This window comes from Neomonachus schauinslandi, chromosome 3 (genome assembly GCF_002201575.2).
Source record: "Neomonachus schauinslandi chromosome 3, ASM220157v2, whole genome shotgun sequence".
Classification (NCBI taxonomy): Eukaryota; Metazoa; Chordata; class Mammalia; order Carnivora; family Phocidae; genus Neomonachus; species Neomonachus schauinslandi.
Genome location: NC_058405.1, coordinates 155,924,073 through 155,947,344, shown reverse-complemented (window position 1 = coordinate 155,947,344; position 23,272 = coordinate 155,924,073). Strand labels below are relative to the sequence as shown.

The following is a 23,272-nucleotide window of genomic DNA, read 5'->3' as shown; positions in this document are numbered from 1 at the left end:
ATATCCATACATTAAATTGCTTAACAATTTATTATAGTCCAAAAGCTTTAGCCTAGCTCATGTCTGAATTTTCACAAATTCTTAACATGACCCAAATCAATGAAGTTTTACTTTCTTGTAGGCACTAAAGTGTATGGCTGTGGAGTCATCTTGTCTGGTTTAATCACAGCCTCACCACTTACTAGCAATTTGGGCAAGTTACCAAATCTCTCTCTTCCTGAGTTTCCTCATCTGAGAATAATGATAGTATCTACCTTATGGAGTTTTATAAGGGTTAATTAAGATTAGGCATATAAAGCATTTCACATAGTGCCTGGCACAGAATAGGGACTTGGTATACCTATTATTTTTTACTATAATTGCTAAATATATATGGAGATTGACAGTCTGTTCCCTTTTGAAAATACGGTGAAATTACTTGCCAGTGTTTATACATTGCATGTTTATCTGAGGAAACAATGTTTCATAAATATTTCAAAAACACATAGCAATCTTCAGAAGTAAATTGGTGGAAAGAACATATATATGTCTTGGACAGTTTTCATAGAGTTACATCATCAGAGCAAAGCTTTTGGCACTGAGTAAGTTCTTAGCTTTATACTGGAAGGTGAATCTATTTCTAAACTTTGATCTTTGTCTATGAAGCTTTTAAGCAAATGAGCATAAAAAGTCTATTGACATTTTATTTTCGAAACTATGAGGATAAATGATAGAATGTTGCTGACCTTCAGTGTTTTTCAATTTTAATCATAAAAATCTACTTTGCATTTGTACAGTTTTCAAAGCAATGACAAAATGCTTTTTTTCATCAGCAATTCACAATAGTCTTGTAAGGTATAATAAAGCATTTACAAATCGTGTAGCATCAATTTAAAAGTAATCAACCACACCCAATAATGCTGTGAACAGCACCATTTGTTCCTTCTTCCAAAGAGTTGAGCAAGGACTGATGGTGGCTGGGGAGCTAGGAGGAGGAAGATGGATGGCTTGCAGCTGCTGTTAACTGCCTATGCTGTTCAAATTCTAGCCAAAACAACTACCGCCTCCCCCTGAATTTCCTGGTTTCAAAAGTAATAGAGCCAAGGGGTACCTAGCTGGCTCAGTCAGTAGAGCATGTGACTCTCTTGATCTCAGGGTTGTGAGTTCAAGCCCCATGTTGAGTGTAGAGATTACTTAAAAATAAAATCTTAAAAAAAAAGAAGTAATTAAAAAAATAAACAACAAAAAAGTAATTGAGCTTCTGATATTACTGCTCCAGTACAAGGACATCAAATCAAAGGAGGACGTCAAATCAAAGGCTTGGTCTCAAGCACCAAGCCTGTTGTGGAGAGGTAATTACTCACTCTGGGCAGCACTGATGAAAATTCTTCACTCTGTGTGCACAACTCTCCCCTTCCTCACGTCTCTCAGCTGAATCAGGCTTCTAGTCTCTTTGCAGCACAGTTTAATACATTAGTAAGAATCAAGGGAATTACATAAAGGGAAGTTCTCATAAAAATTCCTGGATTTATTTTTCCTCTTTTTGCTCCTGGGTTTACTTTTCTTGAATGATGCTGGCATGTTTAAAGCAAGTCCCAATGTTGGATAAGAAGGACAATTTGTTAAAAGAATGAACCCTAGCCCATCTATCACCCTCCTTCTCCTCTTCCCACTAATGAAGAATTGGATCACTTTTTCTGTATCCTAGGATGCTGAACACTGTCTAACGTGATCTAGGTGGCCTGGCCTGGACCTGAGCAGGCTCTGGTCAGCAGAGTCCCTGGTGTGACCCATAGCAGAAGTTGCAAACCAAGGAGATAATGGGCCATAATCAGCCTTCAGACAGGTCTCACTTGATGTGTACAGTATTAAAATATTTGAATTAACTGTCACTTTTTAAAATTGGTAAATATTACATAAGAATCTGGATTTGGGAGTCTTCTTAAAAATTAGAAGGTCTAATAACAACTGGGCCCACATGCTTATATGGCAGCCCTGAGCCGGAGCTACTGCCCTCTTTGCACGAGGTTCTGAGTCTTTTCTAGGTCCCACAGCCCCCTCCAGAACAGGTCCTTTCTTCATTTTATCAGCCTGGTGCCTTCAGGCATTTGAGTGTGGGGCTCAATGTAGTAGGTCAGTGAGTTAGGAAGCCCTGACCTGGAGTGTGAGCTTAGGGGCACCTAATCCACAGGGTGAGTTGGGACATGAGATCTAGAGCATGCATTAGGGCCTCTGCTCTAGAGTGTGAGTTAGGAACCTCTAGAATTCTACAGGTCATGTTTTTGGAATAAATCCAAATCTCTACAATGATCTTCTTTCTGGAGATTTTTTAAACCAACAATGACTTATCTCTGAAGACAACTTCATTTAAAGCTCTCTTTCCTGAACTGGACCACCAACAGACAGGCACACCCCTGGTGTCTAAGTGTTTACTTTGTGCCAGACACTGGGCTCATGTTTTACAGTTACTATTGAACAACTCTATGAGGTACTACAATTATTTATCCTTGTCTCAGAGAGGCAAAGTAACTTGTTTCAGATCTAGTAAATGGCATAATCATGATTTGAACCTAGGTGATTTGCTTCAAGAGTCTAATGCTCTTAGTAAAATACTGCATTGCGTCTCTTTCCAGAGGAGAGGACCTTATTTATTTAAAAAAGCAGGCAACAGTTATATAGCACATACTGTATGCCAGATACCTTCTAGGAACAAATATTAATTTATTTAATCCTTCTGACAATCCTATAGGGTAGATCCTATTCTTATTCTCACTTTGCAGATAAGGAAACTGGGGAACATGGGTACAAAGTACCTTGCCAGGCTAGTAAGTTGCAGAGCTGGAATTTGCACCCAGGTTCTAGAGTCTGTTTTTCAAACTGATACTCCACGAGTACCCTGGAGCTCTGTTAACTGAATATGTTAAACCTAATTTTTTTTCATTTGTTGGTCCTTTAATAAGTATTTTTAAGCACTTGCCGTAATTGTCATGTCTATGCTGAGTGCTACTTATCAAAAGACACAGACCTCCAGATAGAAGAACATATACACTTGAGGTGGTTGAATAATGAATGTAAGGAACTGAGCCCAAACAAACATGATCTTAACATAAACTTATGTTAAGATATATTTGTATAATTTTTTTCTCTCTCTAAATTTTCTAGATTTCTCAGTTTGTAATTCCTCCCAAAACTGCTGTGTGTGTTTGTGTGTGTGTGTGTTTAGTGCATTAACATTTCTTTTGCTTTGAGACTCAAGACAATAACCTTACTTTAGAGAGAGTGCAAGAGGGTGTGGAGTCGACCTGGAAAGCTGGATTTATTCCATTGTCATAACCAGAGAATGAGGTGTTCCTTAGAAATACATTCTCCACCTGAACAGGAACCCCCTTAAGCACTGATGTTATTCTGTTATAGCTATCTTCTTGGTGATTGTTTTTAACATGTTACATAACTCTGCCTTTGAAAACCATATTCTGAAACAAGAGAATGGAGGGAATGCGTTCCTTATCATTATCAATTTGGGACAATGAAGTGTAGAAAGCCCATTAAGTGACCCTAAACTGTAAAGTTTTTATAGTTCTTTTATCTAGTTTTATAATTCATTTTATTACCTCTGATGTCATCTCCCTTGCTACTACCATTGTGTCCCTGCTCCTTCTTAGCGGGTCTCTGAGCCTCAACCAAATCACTTGGCATTGGACATGAGATACTTTCAAGTTGTACACACAGGCAGAGAATTAAATAACACTGAGTCTCATAGACAGAAAGTTGTGCCCTTGTCAATTCCCTTTAAGCCTTCCAATCAGTTTGGAGTTAATATATCTTTAACACCTCTCTAACGGCTAATTTTCCTTTTCAACAAAGAGAGAACAGAGCTGTGGCTCAGAATCTTTGGTAGATAACAGTATCTGGCTAGAATCTAACAAGTGTTTTTGTTGTGTTGATTTGTATGACAGCTTTCTACTTACAGTAAGTGATTCTGCTTTTATGGTCAAATGAGAAATATAGATTCCTTTTGAAATAAATGGAAGTTTAAAATGAAAATTAAGAGGCACCTGGTTGACTCAGTCAGTTGAGCATCCAACTCTTGATCTCAGCTCAGGTCTTGATCTCAGGGTCGTGGGTTCAGGCCCCGCATTGGGCTCCAACTTTAAAAACCAAAAAAGAAAAGAAAACTAAAAGAGGAAATTTAAGAATATGGAAATACAGATGGTACTCAGATATGATAAAAATTGTGAAAGTGTGCTCAATGACTTAAGTTTGGGATACACCACCCCAGTCCAAGACACACTTGGTAGTAAAGGGAGCTGAGGGTGGCTCCATGCCTCTCATGAAAAAGTGGATGATCTTTGTGAGAACTTTGTGAGAACCATACATAGATTTAAAGAACTGAGCGTGTCGGAGTCCTACTATTCTTCCCTGCCACCTGCAGTTTGGGTGAATACTCCTCTAGGTACCTGTCTCCCCCACTGTTCAGTCAGTCACACCAGCCAGCTCCTTCTATGGGACAGCCCTTCACATATATCCAGGTGGTATCCTGTTCTTCCCTTATTTGACATATAGTTGCAGAACACCTGTAAGGGTCTTCAGACCCCTCACTCTCCTGAACACATTGATTTTGACATACTCCAGCTTGAAACTGCCTCTAATTTGGCCCTTAAATTGAACATAATCCATCTATTAACTCAGCAAATATTAACTGAGCACCAATGTGGTAGGCACTGTTCCAGGTATCAAGAAATAGCGGTGAACAGGGCGCCTGGGTGGCTCAGTTGGTTGAGCGACTGCCTTCGGCTCAGGTCATGATCCTGGAGTCCCGGGATCGAGTCCCGCATCGGGCTCCCTGCTCGGCAGGGAGTCTGCTTCTCCCTCTGACCCTCCTCCCTCTCATGCTCTCTGTATCTCATTCTCTCTGTCTCAAATAAATAAATAAAATCTTTAAAAAAAAAAAAAAAGAAAGAAATAGCGGTGAACAAAATGTGGATATCCCCCTGCCTTCACAGAGCTTTCATTTTGGTGAGGGAGGCAGATACTAAATGAGATAATGGGGTGAGGGGCACCTGGGTGGCTGAGTCAGTTGGGCCTCCAACTCTTGATTTAGGCTCAGGTCGTGACTTTATGGGTCAAGGTATCAAGTCCCAGTTTGGGCTCCACACTCAGCAGGGAGTCTGCTTGAAGATTCTCTCCTTATTCCCCTTCCCCCACTCACATGGGCATGTGTGCACAGGTACGCACTCTTTCTCTCTCTCTCAAATAAATAAGTCTTTAAAAAAAAGATAACCAGGTGAATACACTAGTATATTCTGATTATTACTTAGATGGTGATAAATGTGTAAGGGAAGGAAAATAAACAGGAAGTATTCCAATGTTGCTATACTTAGCACGGAATTCAGTACTCAGCATAGAATTCAGTGAGCCACCTTCCTATGGAGGCAATTTTCTTTCAGATGACCATGATCACATTGGATTAACTGCTAATTTATAATTAATCTGTAGTCAGCTAAAGTCTCTAGGGTTTCCTCTTTCCCCCACCAAATGAGCATGTATTAAATCAGATTTTTCTCATTCTGTGTTTTGAACTATGAAAAGAACTAAGAATTTATCCCTTTTCAAAAAATTTTTTGGAACATTTATACCACCAAACCAAGAGTTCTTCAAATCCTCATTTTCTTAGCCAGTGTATTTGCAAACCACTTCTTTGCTATATAATTATCATTTTTCATTGATTCCAAAACATTGTTGATTGTAAAATACACCATTACTTCATGTACTAAGAGAAGAAAAAAATGTATGAATTAAACTATGACTTACTACTTTCTCACTTAGTAATTTAATTCTTACCAGTGGTAAAAGCTCCATTAGACATTTTTAAACATTAATTATTCCTTCTATCTCTCTCCTACATACATAAAAAAAGGAAAAATAAGTGCAATAAAGATATCCCTAAAGCATCTTTACATTCAAGCCCCAATTCTTCTAAATCACTTTCAAACTCAGAGCCCGTGTGGCCCCTTTTTTCCACATTATTTTTCCTCTGGGCTGTCAGGAGTATTGGGAATGCCACATTCCTTAAGAGTGCTGGGCTTTTCTCTGAAGTACCTGATACCCATTCTGCAAGTTTGAGACTGAGGCTCCTTGATATTGCCAGAGGTTACCAATGGCAAGTTTTCAGGCAACAACCAGGGAACTAGGACTCATAGTGTAGTTCAAGTGATCCTTAAAGAGTTTGTTGAGTGAAACCTCAAGCACTCTGTCTAGGCATGCCATATGGAAAAACAACCCAACTTCACACAGGTAGTGATACCCACTATAATTATCACCTGGCCAACAGTAGTGATTAAAATGCCAGGAGAGATTTCCAAGCCAAGGCACATCCTTTATTCTTGTATTGAATTTTGTAATTTATGAAAACACACTTTCATAAAAATGAAATGCTCATCTCTACTCATATATTTTTAAGTTATCAGCTATAATCTACATATTTCTGTGTTTCACTTCTGTCAGGTAAATAGTATTTTTCATAAACTTTAAGATTTCTTATACTCTCATGAATTTTTAAGTTTTCATTTTACAGTCTACCTTGCCAAGGTCATCATGTAAAACCAACAGAAAAGCATCAAAGTTTTTTATTTTTCTGTCATCATTTTGAGGGAGAAGTCATATACCTTTTTAAACCAATAAACTAGTGCCATTGTACTTAAAAAAAAAAATTAACCTAAATGTAAGACCTAAACTATAAAACTCCTAGAAGAAAACATAGGGGAGAACCTTCATGACATTGGATTTGGCCAAGATTTTTCAGATATGATACCAAAAGCAGAGGCAACAAAAGCAAAAATAGGTAATGGGACTATATCAAACTTAAAAACCTCTGTCCATCAAAGGGCACAATCAACAGAGTGGAAAGTCAACCTATGAAATGGGAGCAAATACTATATCCAGAATATATAAAGAACTCCTACAACTTAACAACAAAAATAACCCAATTTAAAAATAGGCAAAGGGCTTGAATAGGCATTTCTCCAAAAATGATACACAAATGACCAATGAGCACATGATGTCCAACATCACTAATCATTAAGGAAATGCAAATCAAAACCACAATGAAATATCACCTCATACCTATTAGGATGACTACTATTTAAAAAAAGGTACAAAAAACAAGTGTTGGCAAGGATGTAGAGAAATTGGAACACTTGTACTCTGTTGATGGGAATGTAAAATGATGCAGCTACTACAGAAAACAATATGACCATTCCTCAAATAATTAAAAATAGAATTACCATATAATCCATCAATCACACTTGTGGGTATATATCTGAAAGAACTGAAAGCAGGATCTCATACAGATATTAGCACATCCCGATTCACAGCAGCAGTATTCACAATAGCCAAGAAGTAGAATCAACTCAACTGTCCACTGATGGATGAATGGAGAAACAAAATGTGGTATATACATACAATGGAATCTTATTGAGTTCTAAAAAGAAAGGAAATCCTATCATGTGCTACAACATGGATGAACATTATATTAAGTGAAATCAGCCAGTCACAAAAAGACAAAATAAGTTGACCCACGAACAACACGGGTTTGAACTACACAGGTCCACTTACATGCAGATTTTTTATAAATACAGTACAGTACTGTAAATGTATTTCTCTTCCTTATGATTTTCTTCATAACATTTTCTTTTCCCTAGCTCACTTTATTGTGAGAATACAGTATATAATACAACATACAAGATATGTGTTAATCGACTATTTATGTTGCTTCCAATTGACAGTAGGCTACAAGTAGTTAAGTTTTTAGGGAGTCAAAAGTTATATGCAGATTTTTGTCTGCATGGGGGCTGATGCCCCAACCCCCATGCTGTTCAAGGGTCATTTGTAATGTATGGTTCTACTTGTATGAAGTATCTAAGTTCATCAAATTCAGAAGCAGAAAGTAGATTTTATTTTTTTTAATTCTTTTTCCTTTTTTTTTATTTATTTGACAGAGAGAGAGACAGCGAGAGAGGGAACACAAGCAGGGGGAGTGGGGGAGGGAGAAGCAGGCTTCCCGCCAAGCAGGAAGCCCGATGTGGGGCTCAATCCCAGGACCCTGGGATCATGACCTGAGCCGAAGGCAGATGCTTAACGACTGAGCCACCCAGGCGCCCCCAGAAAGTAGATTTTAATATGTACATATATAATATATATTGTCTTTGACATAGAACCTTTTTTATTGTGGTAAAATATACATAAAGTTTACCATGTTCACTATTTTTAAGTGTACAGTTAGTGGCATTAAGTACATTCACATTGTTGTGCAACCATCACCACATATGCAGCTAAAGATTATAAGCAGATACCATATAATCTTTAATGATGGAGGTGGTATTACAGAACTAAAATAATCAAATAATATTAATTACTAACTGCTGAGCATCTGGTAAAACGACAGAATAATTGAAATATTTTCAAATATTCTATATTTACTAACAACTTAAGTGCCTTTTGAACCCATTAAGTACCTTTTATATATTGGCTGCTGCAGAACTCCACTCTCCAGGATCGTGGCAAGATCACAGAGAACAAGCAGAGCACTGGCTGCGTAAATTGCTCTGCACTCTAACCCAGAGCTCCAGGAAAGGGGACTTTTCCCAATCCTCAGTTCTTGGTTTCTGGGGTTTCCTTCCAAGCAGTGGCACCAGAGTAGACTAGGTGAGACAACATGGGACCAAACAGTGACTCCAAGCACGGCAGCAAGGGAAGCAAGACCAGCAGGATCGAGAAGCTCTCCAAGCCTACAGTCTTATTCTTTGTATGTGATATGGTCCTCTCCCAAAATTCTCCAGATTTCACTCCAAGATGGAGCTAATTACACCCAATGTAGCTCTACCTCTCATTCCTTTTTACCTCCTTTTCTATGTGGTTTTCTCATGGCAATAATATTAATGTAAGGAACATGAAATGGGGCCTGAAGCTAGAGCCTTCTGAAGTGAATATGACCTTTAACTCCACCTGGTTGAATTCTCACCAGGTTCTTGACCACCTTCACTTATTTTTTTTTTAAGATTTATTTATTTATTTGAGAGCGTGAGAATGAGAGAGAGAGTACATGAGAGGGGGGAGGGTTAGAGGGAGAAGCAGGCTCCTCGCCGAGCAGGGAGCCCGATGCGGGACTCGATCCAGGGACTCCAGGATCATGACCTGAGCCGAAGGCAGTCGCTTAACCAACTGAGCCACCCAGGCACCCATTGACCACCTTCACGTTTATAATCAAAAGAGTAACAATCCCACAACACTGCCTGTGTGTTCTTTCCCTGTTGTGTCTCTCTCCAACAAGTCATAGAGAAACTGTACATTTGTTCCTGAATTTACTGGCTAACTTTTTTGGTTTCCATTAGCTAACCTTGATGGCTTTCCCTCCTTTATGCAATAATTTCACCTCATAGTTCCCCTTATGAACAGTATTTCCAACTTAACATAATAACCTAAGGAAAATGCTGGGCATAGAAAGAGAAATAAGGTAGGTTCCTTGCCCTGAAGGAATTCTCTGTCTAACAGCAGAGATAAACATATAAACAAGTAACTCTACTGACGTCTGAAAGGGAACTAGTAGAATGCACAGCACAGGGGAAGCCGTAATAAACCAGGCGCAGGGAGCAGGAAAGGAAATCAAGGCCTGGCGGCAGGAAACAGCAACCAAGATTCGGGAAGTGCAGTAGTACAGGAATGCCAAATCAAGACACACAAGAAAACCTGTGACAAGAGTGAAGTTTGAATGAGAAGAAAGAGGCCAGACTATGAAGATTCTTTGGTGTCAGGCTAAAGCATTTCCACTTTCTACAATATGCAACAAGATCCATTAAAAGACTGCATTTAAAAAAATTTTTTGTAGAATTAGTATATAATTGTAAAAAGTTTAGGTTATGTTTCATTCCTTAGTCTTAACAGTTTATTCTGTTTTATAGTTTTTCCTTTTCTTTGTTTGGAAATCAGGGTTTAGTTAAAATACTTAAAAAGTAAAATCAAATTGGGCGCCTGGGTGGCTCAGATGGTTAAGCGTCTGCCTTCGGCTCAGGTCATGATCCCAGGGTCCTGGGATCGAGTCCGGCATCGGGCTCCCTGCTCCTTGGGAGCCTGCTTCTCCCTCTGCCTCTCTCTCTCTCTCTCTGTCTCTCATGAATAAATAAATAAAATCTTTAAAAAAAAAGAAGTAAAACCAAATGAATCACAGAGTGATTGCCATACAACCACAGAGAACAGGACCGTTTTGCAATGAAATCCAGCTGTTTCTTCAAAGTCCAAGATGATTCTCTTTTTTTTGTTGTTCCTCCACATAATGATAAAGAAAATATATTGTAAATAGATTAGTGTAAATCTACAAGAGGATCAGAATTTGTGGAAATGGATTTGTCTTGGTTTATATAACTTTCCTACTGAGTGTTTTATTTTCTTTTGAGAAGTTGGCATGAATACCCAGTGTTGGTGGATTTCTGTTCCATCACATGGATATTAGTGTAAGAGGAGGTGGGGATTTCCTCTGACCCTTCTTCTTTGTCTGCTTCTTAACCTCCTTCCTGTGTTCAGGCAATCAGCTGCAGTTCTTTGCTGGACGCCCCTGACAAAACTGACAGAAGGCCAACAGCCAGCATTGCCCATATCTGGAATTAATTTCATATGTTTTGTTACTCAAGATAATCAAATTGCAGGTCTATTTCTAGATATTAATTCTTGATCGTTTTCCAGAAAATGAGGAATATTGTTGCAGAAAATAGTTGTTTTTTAAATTAATTCTGCTTGAACATAAAGAACATTTTCCCAAATAACACATCCTTTTCCTTTTACTAAAAATTGTACACATTGGACAGCTCTATAGTTTCTATAGATTTACCCTGCTTCAAAGGGATAATTAAACTGTATATCAATTTTCCATTTGAAGTTCCTCTACATTTAGGAATTTTACTTATTAAAAGAGAACTTATGGGGCATTTGGGTGGCTCAATCAGTTAAGCGTCCAACTCTTGATTTCCGCTTGGGTCATGATCTCAGTGTTGTGTGATTAAGCCCCATGTCAGGCTCTGTGCTGGGCGTGGAGCCTGCTTGAGATTCTCTCTCTCCCTCTGCCCCTCTCCCCATTCTTTTTCTCTCTCTCCCTCTCTCTAAAAAAAAGACCTTCTGGATACCTTTACTTTTTCAATTCCTTTCCTCATTTATATAAGTATTGCAATCAGTATTCTGCTAAGCAAAGTAAGTCAGAGAAAGACAAATATATGATTTCACTCATGTGGAATTTAAGAAACAAAACAAGATGAACATAGGGGAAGGGGAGAAATAAAAACAGAGGGAAGCAAACCATAAGAGACTTTATAGTTAAGAGAACAAACTGAGGCTTGCTGGAGGGGAGGAAGGTGGAGGGATGGGTATTAAGGAGGGCACTTGTTAGGATGAGCACTGGGTGTTACACGTAAGTGATAGAAATAAGAAAGCACTTGACAATTTCTGCTTAAATATCATTACCCCCACTTGTAATTTTTAGATTTGTATGAATTTTATATTAAAAAATTATGCATCTTATCCTGTTCAGAATTGTAAAAACAATTAGCTCTTCCACTTAATATTGTTTCTCTTATGTATGTTTTCAGTATCTATTAGTGGAATACAGTCACTCAAATGAAATCCTAAAAAATAAACATGCCTTAATTGAAAAATATGTGTAAGGCATTTCTGCTTTAAAACATATTTTAATGCTTTTTTCTGAAATTAATTTAGGTGTAATACATGTTAGTGTAATTTTGAAATTAAATCATACGAATATGTTCCCTATTCTTTAGTATTATCACACATAGATAGAAATAATGTTTTATAAAATAATATTTTATAAATGTGCAAATTTCTCATTGCATTTGCTATTTCAGCTTCACCAAACCCAGAAGTCATCAAGATAAATTCAATTTCAGATATAGTAACAAAAGTGGAAGACTACTATCTTAAAGGCTATATTGTTGGGGCTATTCATCCTGTTATACAACCTGTGGGGCAGCGAAAACACCTACCTGCAAGTTACCTGTACAGAGTAGTGCTGTTGCGCTTGAAATTAAGGTAAGCCTGGTGCTTAAGGAAACAGACTAGGAAGCAGTTGAGACAGTTTTCTTTGGCTAAAAGAAAAGCAAGTTTGAACGTAGTGATGGGGAATAAAGGATAATTAGGGAGTTTGGTTTAGAGCACATTTTCCGGTAGTTGAACCTGGATTGAGAGAAGGAAACTTACACCCCCTTCCTTTTAAAGCTCTTCATTGATTTTAGCCCCTTGCAAACAAATGGGTCCTAGGTGAGAATGTCAGTGAACAAAGGAAAAGGAAAATAGACTCAAGAAGTACCTAGAAGCTTCAGTTGAGTAACCATCAGCTACAGGTCCTGTCACTGGACTAAAAGAGCTGACTGGACCAACAAAGTCCACTTCCACTGAGCATTTTTTTTTAACTGTCCTATATTATTTTATTTATAGTGGCAACAGAAACTATCTCTCCCTTCTAAAACTTTTACAGCAAAAAGATTTACCCTCCAAGTTCTCACAAATCAGACTTACCAGCTTTTTCCAAAAAAAGTAGGATGTAAAAACCATCCATTTTTTTTCTTTTTTTTTAGTAGCTGCTTTCCCAAACAATACTGCAACTATTTTTGCCAGCCTAGCTTGTGAGTTTGATAGTTTTCAAAATACAGTTGCCCTTTCCAAAGAAGAATGAAAATAACCAAACCAATGTATTTAACACATCAGTTTTTTTTTTACACAACTCTTGAACTATATCAAGCCATCTCAAAGACCAGGGTAAAAACTGTTTTCTCTTTTTAGTGATGGACTAATTATTGATCACTTTAACTAAGAAAGAGCTAAGCAAGGAAAGAAAAATGAAATAAGAAGAGAGAAAACAGGAAAATTGAAAAAAAAATAAAGACTTTAAAAAATTCCAGTTGTTCTTTTAAGGGACACTGCCTTGCTACTGAGTAATTGCCAACTTATAGATGTCTGAGAGGGTTTGTACGGGCCCCAGCTTTCGCCATGATGTGGAACCTCATCCAGTATTTCAAGCATTACTAAATAAACATGCCATTTTATCACATGGTAGCAACACTTATGTCCTAATTACAAATCTTATAAACTATGTATAAATTATTTTTCCTCTTTTAGCATTACTTCCAGTGGACTTAGCAGTGCTCTGACAAGGCTAAGAATAACAAGGGGTAAAGATCAGAAAAGAAAAAAAGGAAAAAGACAGGATGATATTTATTTGCATTCAAATAGGACGCTTACTTGTGTTTTGTACAAAAATGAGGTATAACAGTGATCTAAAATCACTTCTCACAGTTTTTAGTAAAACAACTGGTGAATTTTTTCTTCCATATTAAATTAGAAATTAAATTAATAGAGGTTTAAACTAAGAAAATTTAAATTAATAAAAGTTACTCTGTTTTTCTGGTATTTTTACCTAAGAAGACAACCATTAGGCTCGAAAAAAAAATTGTCTTGACCTTATTTATGAGTTGCTCATTCATTTTTACATTGAGCATATTAGCTAAAAATAATCAACTAACTTCCAACCATGAATATATTCTCTGTTACAGCCCGAAGCATTCGGCAGTACCCAGTGGACAAAGACGCCCAAGGCTTGTGATTGAGGAATATCCTCTAACTTATGAGACACAAACAAATGACATAGCAAAAGAACTGATAGAAAAGGTACTACATGTACACATTTTTTCATGTGATATCAAGAAATATTTGGTATTTCTTCTTCATCAGTTTCCTTTCTTACTTTAAAAAGAATAGGGAAGGGGCGCCTGGGTGGCTCAGTCGGGTAAGCGGCTGCCTTCAGTTCAGGTCATGATCCCAGGGTCCTGGGATTGAGCCCCGCATCAGGCTCCCTGCTCAGCAGAGAGCCTGCTTCTCCCTTTCCCTCTGCCTGTCGCTCTGCTTACTTGTGCTCTCTATCTCTCTGTCAAATAAAAAAATAAAACATATATTAAAAAAAAAAAACAGGGAAATATGGTGAGTGACTTCTACCAGAGGTTAAAACATATTGAAGCACACATATCAAATTGTACAGTTAGAAATACAGGCCAATGAAACAGAATGGAAATGCCAGAAATAAATTTACACACATATGAGAAGTTTGGTAACAAACTTGATGAAATAAAATGGGGGAACAACCATCATTTAGTAAGTGCTACTGGGAAAATGGATAATTGTTCTGTAGAAAATAGACTCCACACATTTCAAATGAGATAAAGGGGTAATTTTTTTTTACCTATAAAAAATCCAGAAGAAAATGAAAGAGTATACCGAGTAGACATACTCAATTATGAATAGGTTGAGGAGTTTAAATATATAAATATAACTTATATACTAGGAAAATTAAGCTTTAAAAAAAGAATGGCGGGTGGGGCGCCTGCGTGTCTCAGTCGTTAAGCGTCTGCCTTTGGCTCAGATCATGATCCCAGGGTCCTGAGATAGAGCCCCGCATCAGGCTCCCTGCTTAGCGGGAAGCCTGCTTCTCCCTCTCCCACTCCCCCTGCTTGTGTTCCCTCTCTCGCTGTGTCTCTCTCTGTCAAATAAATAAATAAAGTCTTTAAAAAAAAAAAAAAGAATGGCGGGGAGGAATCCCCAACAAATGTGTCCTATGGGAGCTTCATTTAGAATTTATAGGAAATGAATACAAATGCATGAAAGTAATGTCCAGTATTGAATCCATGGACAGAATCCATGGACAGCAAAATACAAAAGGAAACGCAAACAATAGACACTTGGAAAAAGATTCAACCTAATAATTTTTAATTATTTAAAATAAATATTATTAATAAAATAAATTAAATAATAAATTAATAATTATATTAATTTATTTAATATAATTAATAAATTAAATTATTAATTAAATAAAATAAATAAAAATATTTAAAAATTTTTAAATAAAACAGTATTAATACCTCACCAATATTAACTGAGAAATTAAATTGAAGATACTAAATCCAGTGTTGGAAGAGCTTTAAGAAAACATTCATATATTGCAATTGGCATTGTAATGAATTAGTACAGTGTTTCTGAATAGCAGTCTGGTCATAAAAATCGTAAATCCCATTTTATTTCTTTTATTAGAATCTATTCCAAGAAATTAACTGGAAAGGGAAAAACTTGGGGCACCTGGTGGCTCAGTCAGTTAAGCGTCCAACTCTTGATTTTAGCTCAGGTCATGGTCTCAGGTTCTTGGGCCCCACTTGGGGCTCCATGCTCAGCGGGGAGTCTACTTCTCTCCTTTTCCCTCTGACTCTCCCCCTCCCCGGTCCCCACTCATGCACGTGCACTCTCTCTCTCAAATAAATAAGTAAATCTTTTTAAGAAAAGAAAAGAAAGAAAAGGGAGAAAGTCATTTTTATTCAAAGATAGTTTAATGAACAGTGATAGTTTAATGAATAGTGAGTAGGGGGCCAGATTCTCAATAATTGGAAAACTGAGGAGGCGGCAATGGTACATCGATACAATGTAACAGTTTATGGGGATTGAACATAACAACTATATTGACTGTTGGGCTAGAAAAGTCTATACAATATAACTTAATTGAAACTTAAAGGAAAAATTGAACACTATATATACATATTGATTAAAACCAAGAAAAATTGTACATTCATAAGTATTCTAAATTGATGGGATTTTAAGTGAAAGTTTGTTCTTAGTTGCATTAACGTATTTGTAAGGTTTTAGGTTTTATTTAAGCAAATACAGCCAAAAACCTAAGGCATTTCAAGTAAGAAATTTGTTCATTGTTTTTATTATTGTTGCTGAGCTTTAAATGGCCACGTGTGTCTGTAGTTTTGTGTATAGCCAGTTATAGCTGCTAATGATATTTCCCTTTTAGGTATAAAGTCACCATTCAATAAGGTTTTCAGGAACAGTCCTTGAGACTAGATTTTTATAAACAAGTTACACATGCTGTTTACTACTACTATTCTGGGAAATTTCAATTTGTTTTTCTGGGAATAAATCCACTCCAAAAAATTTCTTTTGAAACAAAAATGTAACTACTAATTTAATCTTAATAGATCACCAACAGAGCCCTTGTTTTGCATTTAACTTCCTGGACACAGTTAAAGATCTATTTAAACAGGAAAGTACTGTTATATCAGCAATTAGAGTAATGGGGTTATTTCATGAAGAGAAAAGCTTCAGGAAACATAGCACATGAACTATTTGAACATTGCCCCATGTGTGAACAAGAGCAACAGATGAATGCCAAATATTATTTTGGAACAGCTGTCTTACATAAAGAGTTTATTGTTAAATAGCTAGATTTTAAGTCATTTTACCATTATATCAATATTTTCGCTATTTTTAAAATTAGGTTTATAAGTGTTTTTCCCAGGATTTTTAAATAAAAATAACATTTTAAAAATATCAATCTTCCAGGCGCCTGGGTGGCTCAGTTGGTTAAGTGACTGCCTTCAGCTCAGGTCATGATCCCAGAGTCCTGGGATCGAGTCCCACGTCGGGCTCCCTGCTCAGTGGGGAGCCTGCTTCTCCCTCTGACCCTCTCCCTCTCATGTTGTTTCTCTCTCTCTAATAAATAAATAAATAAAATCTTAAAAAAAATAAAAATATCAATCTTCCAACTCAAAAAAAATGGAAAAAATGTTAATACTCTATTTGTTACTTTTCCAGATGAAACTTTCTAGTAATAGAAAATAGAAAAAGCCTTCTGCACTTTTTCACCCAAATCAACTAAGAAGGCCTAGAGAAAGAACTGACAATAAATTTACCCATTCCCACCTGCAGAATACCATGCCTCCTTACCACTTCTTTCTCCTCTCCCAGGACATTTGATACAAAGGACAATTTATGGTTACTTTCAAGGCTTCATGCATTATTACAACCTCAGTATGTTCATTTATAGGAGTCAATGATATTGTGTCAGTGTCATCCTCTATCCTAGCTCCACACGCCTACACCTCCGTCATGCTCAGAATTCTCCTCATTGGCTGGAGCTGAGTGACCGTTGTGGGCATTGCTGTCTGGTTTTGCCCCAAATGTTCCTGGCCTTTTTCATTTATTTCATTTCTGACCATAGGTGTTTGCATTTACAACCGCCACCATAAGTCTTTTTCCCCTCCCAGGTAACATTTAAAACATTTAATTTAGGGTTGCCTGGGTGACTCAGTAGGTTAAGCCTCTGACTCTTGGTTTTGGCTCAGGTCCTAATCTCAGGGTCATGAGATCAAGCCCCACATTGGGCTCCTCGCTCAGCAAGGAGTCTGCTTGATGATTCTCTCTCCCTCTCCCTCTGCCCCTCACCCCACTTGCACACTCTCTTTCTCTCTATCAGAGAACTAAGTCTTTAAAAAAAATCATTCAGGGGCGCCTGGGTGGCTCAGTTGGTTAAGCGACTGCCTTCGGCTCAGGTCATGATCCTGGAGTCCCGGGATCGAGTCCCGCATCGGGCTCCCTGCTCGGCAGGGAGTCTGCTTCTCCCTCTGACCCTCCTCCTCTCATGCTCTCTGTCTCTCATTCTCTCTGTCTCAAATAAATAAATAAAATCTTTAAAAAAAAAAAAAAAAATCATTCAATTTAAATGTTTAAAACAGTGACCAAATAAAAGATGTTGCTATTTCTTTATTTTTACTTATTTAACAAGTATTTATAGAGCACCCACAGGTACAAAACAGCACAATACAAAAATGATTAAGACACAGTCCTAGGGGCGCCTGGATGGCTCAGTCGTTAAGCGTCTGCCTTCGGCTCAGGTCGTGATCCCAGGGTCCTGGGATTGAGCCCCGCATCGGGCTCCCCGCTCGGCAGGAGGCTTGCTTCTTCCTCTCCCACTCCCCCTGCTTCTGTTCCTGCTCTCACTGTGTCTCTCTCTGTCAAATAAATAAAATCTTAAAAAAAAAAAAGATGCAGTCCTAGTCCTCAAAAGAATTGCCAGTTTAACAGAGGAGAAAAACATGGATACAAAAAGAACAAAGAAATGAAGCAAAAGCAGAGAAAGGGAAAGGTGCCCAGCATGAAAATCACCACTCTCAAGGTCTCAAATTATTTCACTGGCATTATATTACATGCTTCTGAATCCTATTCTTTAACTTATATGATTGAATCTAATCATGAGCGTTTGGCCCGACAGGAGACAAGAGCATCAAGATATAAGCATATGTGAAAGCTTCCTGAGAGTGAATCAGGCCTATGCATTATACATACACATTTGTCAAGAGTTAGACTTGTGACATTTTTCTTTACCCACATCAAGCAAACAATGCTGTATGTTTTTGCTTTTAAATTAATGTTTCTTCTTTATTAACTAAGATTGTGTTATTTTTGAGGATTTCTTGGAATAGTTTTTAATTTTGCCCCAATGGGAGAGACCATTGTTAACAAGTATGCAAAAATCATGTTATAGAATTATTAGTTCTTCCCAAATAGTAACCTTTTGAAGAAAAACATGATTCCTGTTCTCCTAATTTCTGAAGTGTATCAGTTCTGTTGGAAGAAGTCACAATAATAGTGTGACATAGTCTTAGGAGTAGTGCTTTATTAGAGGTTATTACTTTGTGTATGAATGGGTCTTTAGTTAGTGGTCAATTTACTTCTTGTGGATTTCCTTAATAAGCCTATAGGTTAATTGATAAAGTAATCAATGTAAATAAATTTTACATTTTGTTCTACAATCTCTTTTCAGATTAATATAGCTGCTAAGAGAGGAATGAAATTTGTTGGATTCATATCACAGCCTTATCCACCACTTAAATTCTGCAACGGAAGCAATCACGATGGAGATACAGAATCAACACTGCCTGTGAGACACACTTCGGAGGAAAACTGTAAAAGTTGGAATGAAGGAACATTAAGTGGGCAATCGTCTGAGAGTGGAATTGAGGAAGAACTTCATCATGAAAGTGGACAGTGTCAGATGGACCGAGATGGCAGCCCCAGTTACTCTAAATCCAGAAAGGGAGAAGGTAATAGACAAGATAAGTAGAAAGAGTATATTAGTTTAAATTTAGCAAAAATAAGTTTTTGATGTTTTTTAGAAACATGAGGCAAAGTAAATTTCCAAAGATTATCAAGGCTGAATAAACTAATATAAATTTGTCTTGATTTTTTTGAAATTATTGTAGCCAAAAATAAGGTAGGGCAGTTTTTCAAACAGTTGTCCCTGGCATGGTCATACAATGCCATCCACATAAGGAAATTTTGTTTTGAAAATTGATTCCCATTTAGTCATTCACCAACTCCCCTATAAAATGGAGGCTGTGTGTGTATACAGAAAGTGATTCTATAAATATAGAAAGCTGTTCTATGTTTTTTTTAAAAACAGTGTGTGGGAATTTTAGTTTCGGCCTTTCCCATTTCATGGATGGTTTTCGCCTTTGAAGTTAATTGGCTTCTTTTGATCATCAATTAGAATATGAAAATGCACATCATGATGAAACAATTAATATAACAATACTGCCTGCATCCTAAAATAACTTTAAACATTAGTTTTATTCTACTTTGCCAACTGGCAACTCCTCCCAAGAAATTGAGACTACTTTTTCATGTATTTTGGCCTGCTCAGAGTTTTCTGCTACCTTTTCAGGCATGCTTTAAAAAGCACTACTAGAGAAAGTCAAAGATGATGCATACCTTAGAATTAAGAGTTCTGGAGTCAGACTGCCTCAATTTCTTCACAGAAAGAGGGTTGTTGTGAGAAGTAGTAGTAGTAGTACACACTCTCGTGTAACACACTGCACACACGTACATTGGCCTTCTAGGTTGTAGTGAAATATGCTCAGCATTCTGAGGATGGCAGAGACCCACTCAACCACGGTCAGCACCGTCTTTTTAAGAACAAACCAGAAGCATTTTCTAATTCATCATCTTACCCCTCCTCACCACCACCACCATCCCATTTTTTCACCAGCTCCCTAGCTAACAACCATCCTGATTTTCCTGCAGTGTAAACATTTTAGAAACAAAAGAGTTGTTGGAGCTATGGTCAGAGACCTATTTGCTATCTTCCACGCAATGTTACCTTTAAATTCCTGCCGGTTCCCATCCTAACTTTGATTAGATCAGGTGTTTACTTCCAGTCCTTTTAAGTTCTAAATCCAATATGCTACTTAACTTAATTATCAATCTTTAGATTCTACTTTTTTTTTTTAATTATTTTTTAAATTTTTTAGAGGGCAGGTGGAGGAGCAGAGAGAGAATCTTAAGCAGGCTCCACTCCCAGTGCAGAGCCCAACCCAGGGCTTTGATCTCACGACCCTGAGATCATGACCTGAGCTGAAATCAAGAGTCAGACGCTTAATTGACTGAACCACCCAGGCGACCCTAGACTCCACTTTCTTAAATCATATACTTCTTAATAATAAACGTCTTAATAATATAAATCATATACTTCTTAATAATCATATACTTCTTAATAATAATAATCATATACTTCTTAATAATAATAATAAGACTCCACTTTCTTAAATCATATACTTCTTAATAATAAACTTCTTAATATAAATCATATACTTCTTAAAAATTTCTCTATGGCAATAGTTCTTAATTTTGTGTGCAGGTGTGGGATGGTGGCAGCATGAGGTTGGGGGGGAGACACACACAAAAGACCCCTTGGAGAATCTGGTGAAATCCATGGAGACTCAATCCAGAAAAATGCACATAGGGGCATCTGAGTGGCTCAGTTCATTGGGCATCTGACTCTTGTTTTTGGCTCAGGTCATGATCTCAGGGTCATGAGATCGAGCCCTGCATCTGGCTCCACATTCCGTGTGGAGTCTGCTAGAGATTCTCTCTCTCTCCTTCTCCCTCTGCCCCTCCCCCCACTCGAGCACTCTCTAAATAAATAAATAAATAAATAAATAAAATCTTTCTTTAAAATGCACATAACATACATACCCCCAAGTACTTGCGCAATACAAGTGGTGTTAGACTTCCTAAACATAACCATATAGGTGGGTCCATAGACTACTCCCCAAGTTAAGAATTTGCCAACTTATGGAAAACTAGTAGATATGACCCCTCAGTTCCATGTCTAAATATGTATTCTAGAGTCACTCCCAAATATGAGACATGAATAATGCTTACAATAACAAAATTTTGGAAACAATATATCAACAGAAGAATAATAAACTGGAATATTATGTAGCAGTTTAACTAAATGAATAAGGTCTATATGTATTAATTCAACTTCAAGCATAAAAACAAATCAATTTGTAGGGGCGGCTGGGTGGCTCAGTCAATTAAGCATCCACCATGGCTCAGGTCATGATCTCGGGCTCCTGGGATCGAGGCCATCCTCCCCCCTCCCCCAGCCCCGGGTCGGGCTCCCTGCTTAGCAGGGAGTCTGCTTCTCCTTCTCCCTCTGCTCCTCCCCCCCACCACTTTGCTCTCTCTCTCTCTTAAATAAATAAAATCTTTTTAAAAAATCAATTTATAAATGCATATATACAATATCATACTTCTTTAAAAGTTTTTTAAACTGCAAAACATAATATATATTAATGGGTATATAAATGTGCATTAAAAGAGTAAAAGCTAGAATGAGAATAATAAACACCAAATCATTATAGTAGCTATTTCTGGAGAACTGGATTAGGGAAGACTACAAAGTGAGTCTCAACTACATCCATTTCTCATTTCCTGGAAAAAAGTCTAAAGGAAACAAGGCACAAGGTTAACATTTAATAAAGCTGAGTGGTAGGTAATTTTATTATTCTCTATGCTTGTCTGTTTCCTTGAAATACATGAGTAATAAAAAAAATTTTAGGAATCTTTTCAACAAATGAATAAATAAATACTTTTTCTTCTTTCTGAACACCTATTCCCAGATAACAAGTTGTATACAGTATTCAATGTTTTTGATGATGAATCAACCTGTTGGACCTATCAGGAAGGCATCCTGTCAATGAAAGTAACAAGAAAAGGATCTGTCATTAGTACACTTGATGCTGATTGGCTGGAGTTAACTACATTTTACTATAAACAAGGCTTGTCTTTAATTGATTCTTTTGTATGCTGGGAAACATCTAAAGGTAAGTTTTATATTATGATATATTGATAACTAAAGAATTTGACCTGTGTCAGAGTTGGTGCAAATGTTTTTGCCTCTCAAAATCAGTGGCTAAAAGGACAGGTATTATTCACTAGGAATTAGATTCCAATTATTACACAGCTATGTAGCTTTAATTTAAAAGCTTAACTATCTTGCTTTCCTGCTGCCACTGCTTTTAGCAACCTTGAAAGGAAAGAAAATAAACAGATGACAGAATTTCCACTAGACCCAACTAGCACTAAGGAAAAACTTCTTCCCTCTGAGCCACATGTCCTGATGACCCAGATTTTGGACAGTGTGTCACATCTGGTCTGGACCAGTGATTAAGAAGCCTAATCACATTCCAGTTTGTATGGCATGGGTTGGCATGCCCATAGATGAGAACATCAAGGTATAAGCAGCAAGGCCTTTCCATATCCATGTGAAACAAAGGCCTTCAAGCTTAGCTTCCTTGAAGACATGACCTATGATCTGTCTTCCAGCCAAACACAGGCTTGTGAGGGGGGCTCTGAGAACACTAAGTAACTGGAGAATCCAATGCCCTCTGGTCCCTCATGCCTTTCCTATGTTCTTTTTTGTGGAAGGTAACTTGACAGTAAGCTGAGGGGAACATCCCCAAGCCCTGTCTTCCCATCACTGCAGCTGCATGCTCCTCCCCATGGCTCAGCCTTCACTCCTGAAGGAGCTGATGCTCCAGAGGCTCCCAGTGGGAATTCCCACTATGAATCATAATAAAGAGATTGTGATAATAGATGATAGATAGATAGATAGATGATAGATAGATAGATAGATGATAGATAGATAGATGATAGATAGATAGAGATAGATAGATGCAAGCTTAACCATCATGTGTGGTAGAATTATAATGTAATGTTTGCTGCTGGGTTGTAACTGTCAGGAATAGACAAAACACTGTATGATTGACTAGGATTTTCCAAATAAGATGTATTATAACAGCCCAGTTAGAAGGATTATAATTGCATTTGACAGTTACTGTCCAAACTTATACACTATCCCAATTTTGGTCACTATCTACCATGTACTCCAGTCTATATCTGACTCTAAAATTTGTATAGAAAAATAATCTTTGGTTCAAAAATGATATTGACTCTATTTATTTCTGCCTCCTTTTATCTTTCAACTTCCCCTAGCCTTCCTCTTTTAGTTACAATAGAATATGTAATCATTCATGTCTATCACAAAAACAAACAAAACTTGCCAAAAATT

The 23,272-nt window shown here is 37.4% G+C and overlaps 1 protein-coding gene across 1 annotated transcript in view; it reads left to right on the top strand.

Annotated features, from left to right (window-relative positions):
* RFTN2 (raftlin family member 2) overlaps positions 1-23,272 on the top strand; it is a 66,655-nt gene that overhangs the window by 7,973 nt on the left and 35,410 nt on the right. Inside the window, exons 2-6 of the mRNA XM_044913372.1 lie at positions 11,883-12,066; positions 13,587-13,701; positions 18,680-18,959; positions 20,611-20,616; positions 21,822-22,025. Of these exons, the coding sequence (XP_044769307.1) occupies positions 11,883-12,066; positions 13,587-13,701; positions 18,680-18,959; positions 20,611-20,616; positions 21,822-22,025 (789 nt within the window). The remainder of the gene's footprint in view (positions 1-11,882; positions 12,067-13,586; positions 13,702-18,679; positions 18,960-20,610; positions 20,617-21,821; positions 22,026-23,272) is intronic.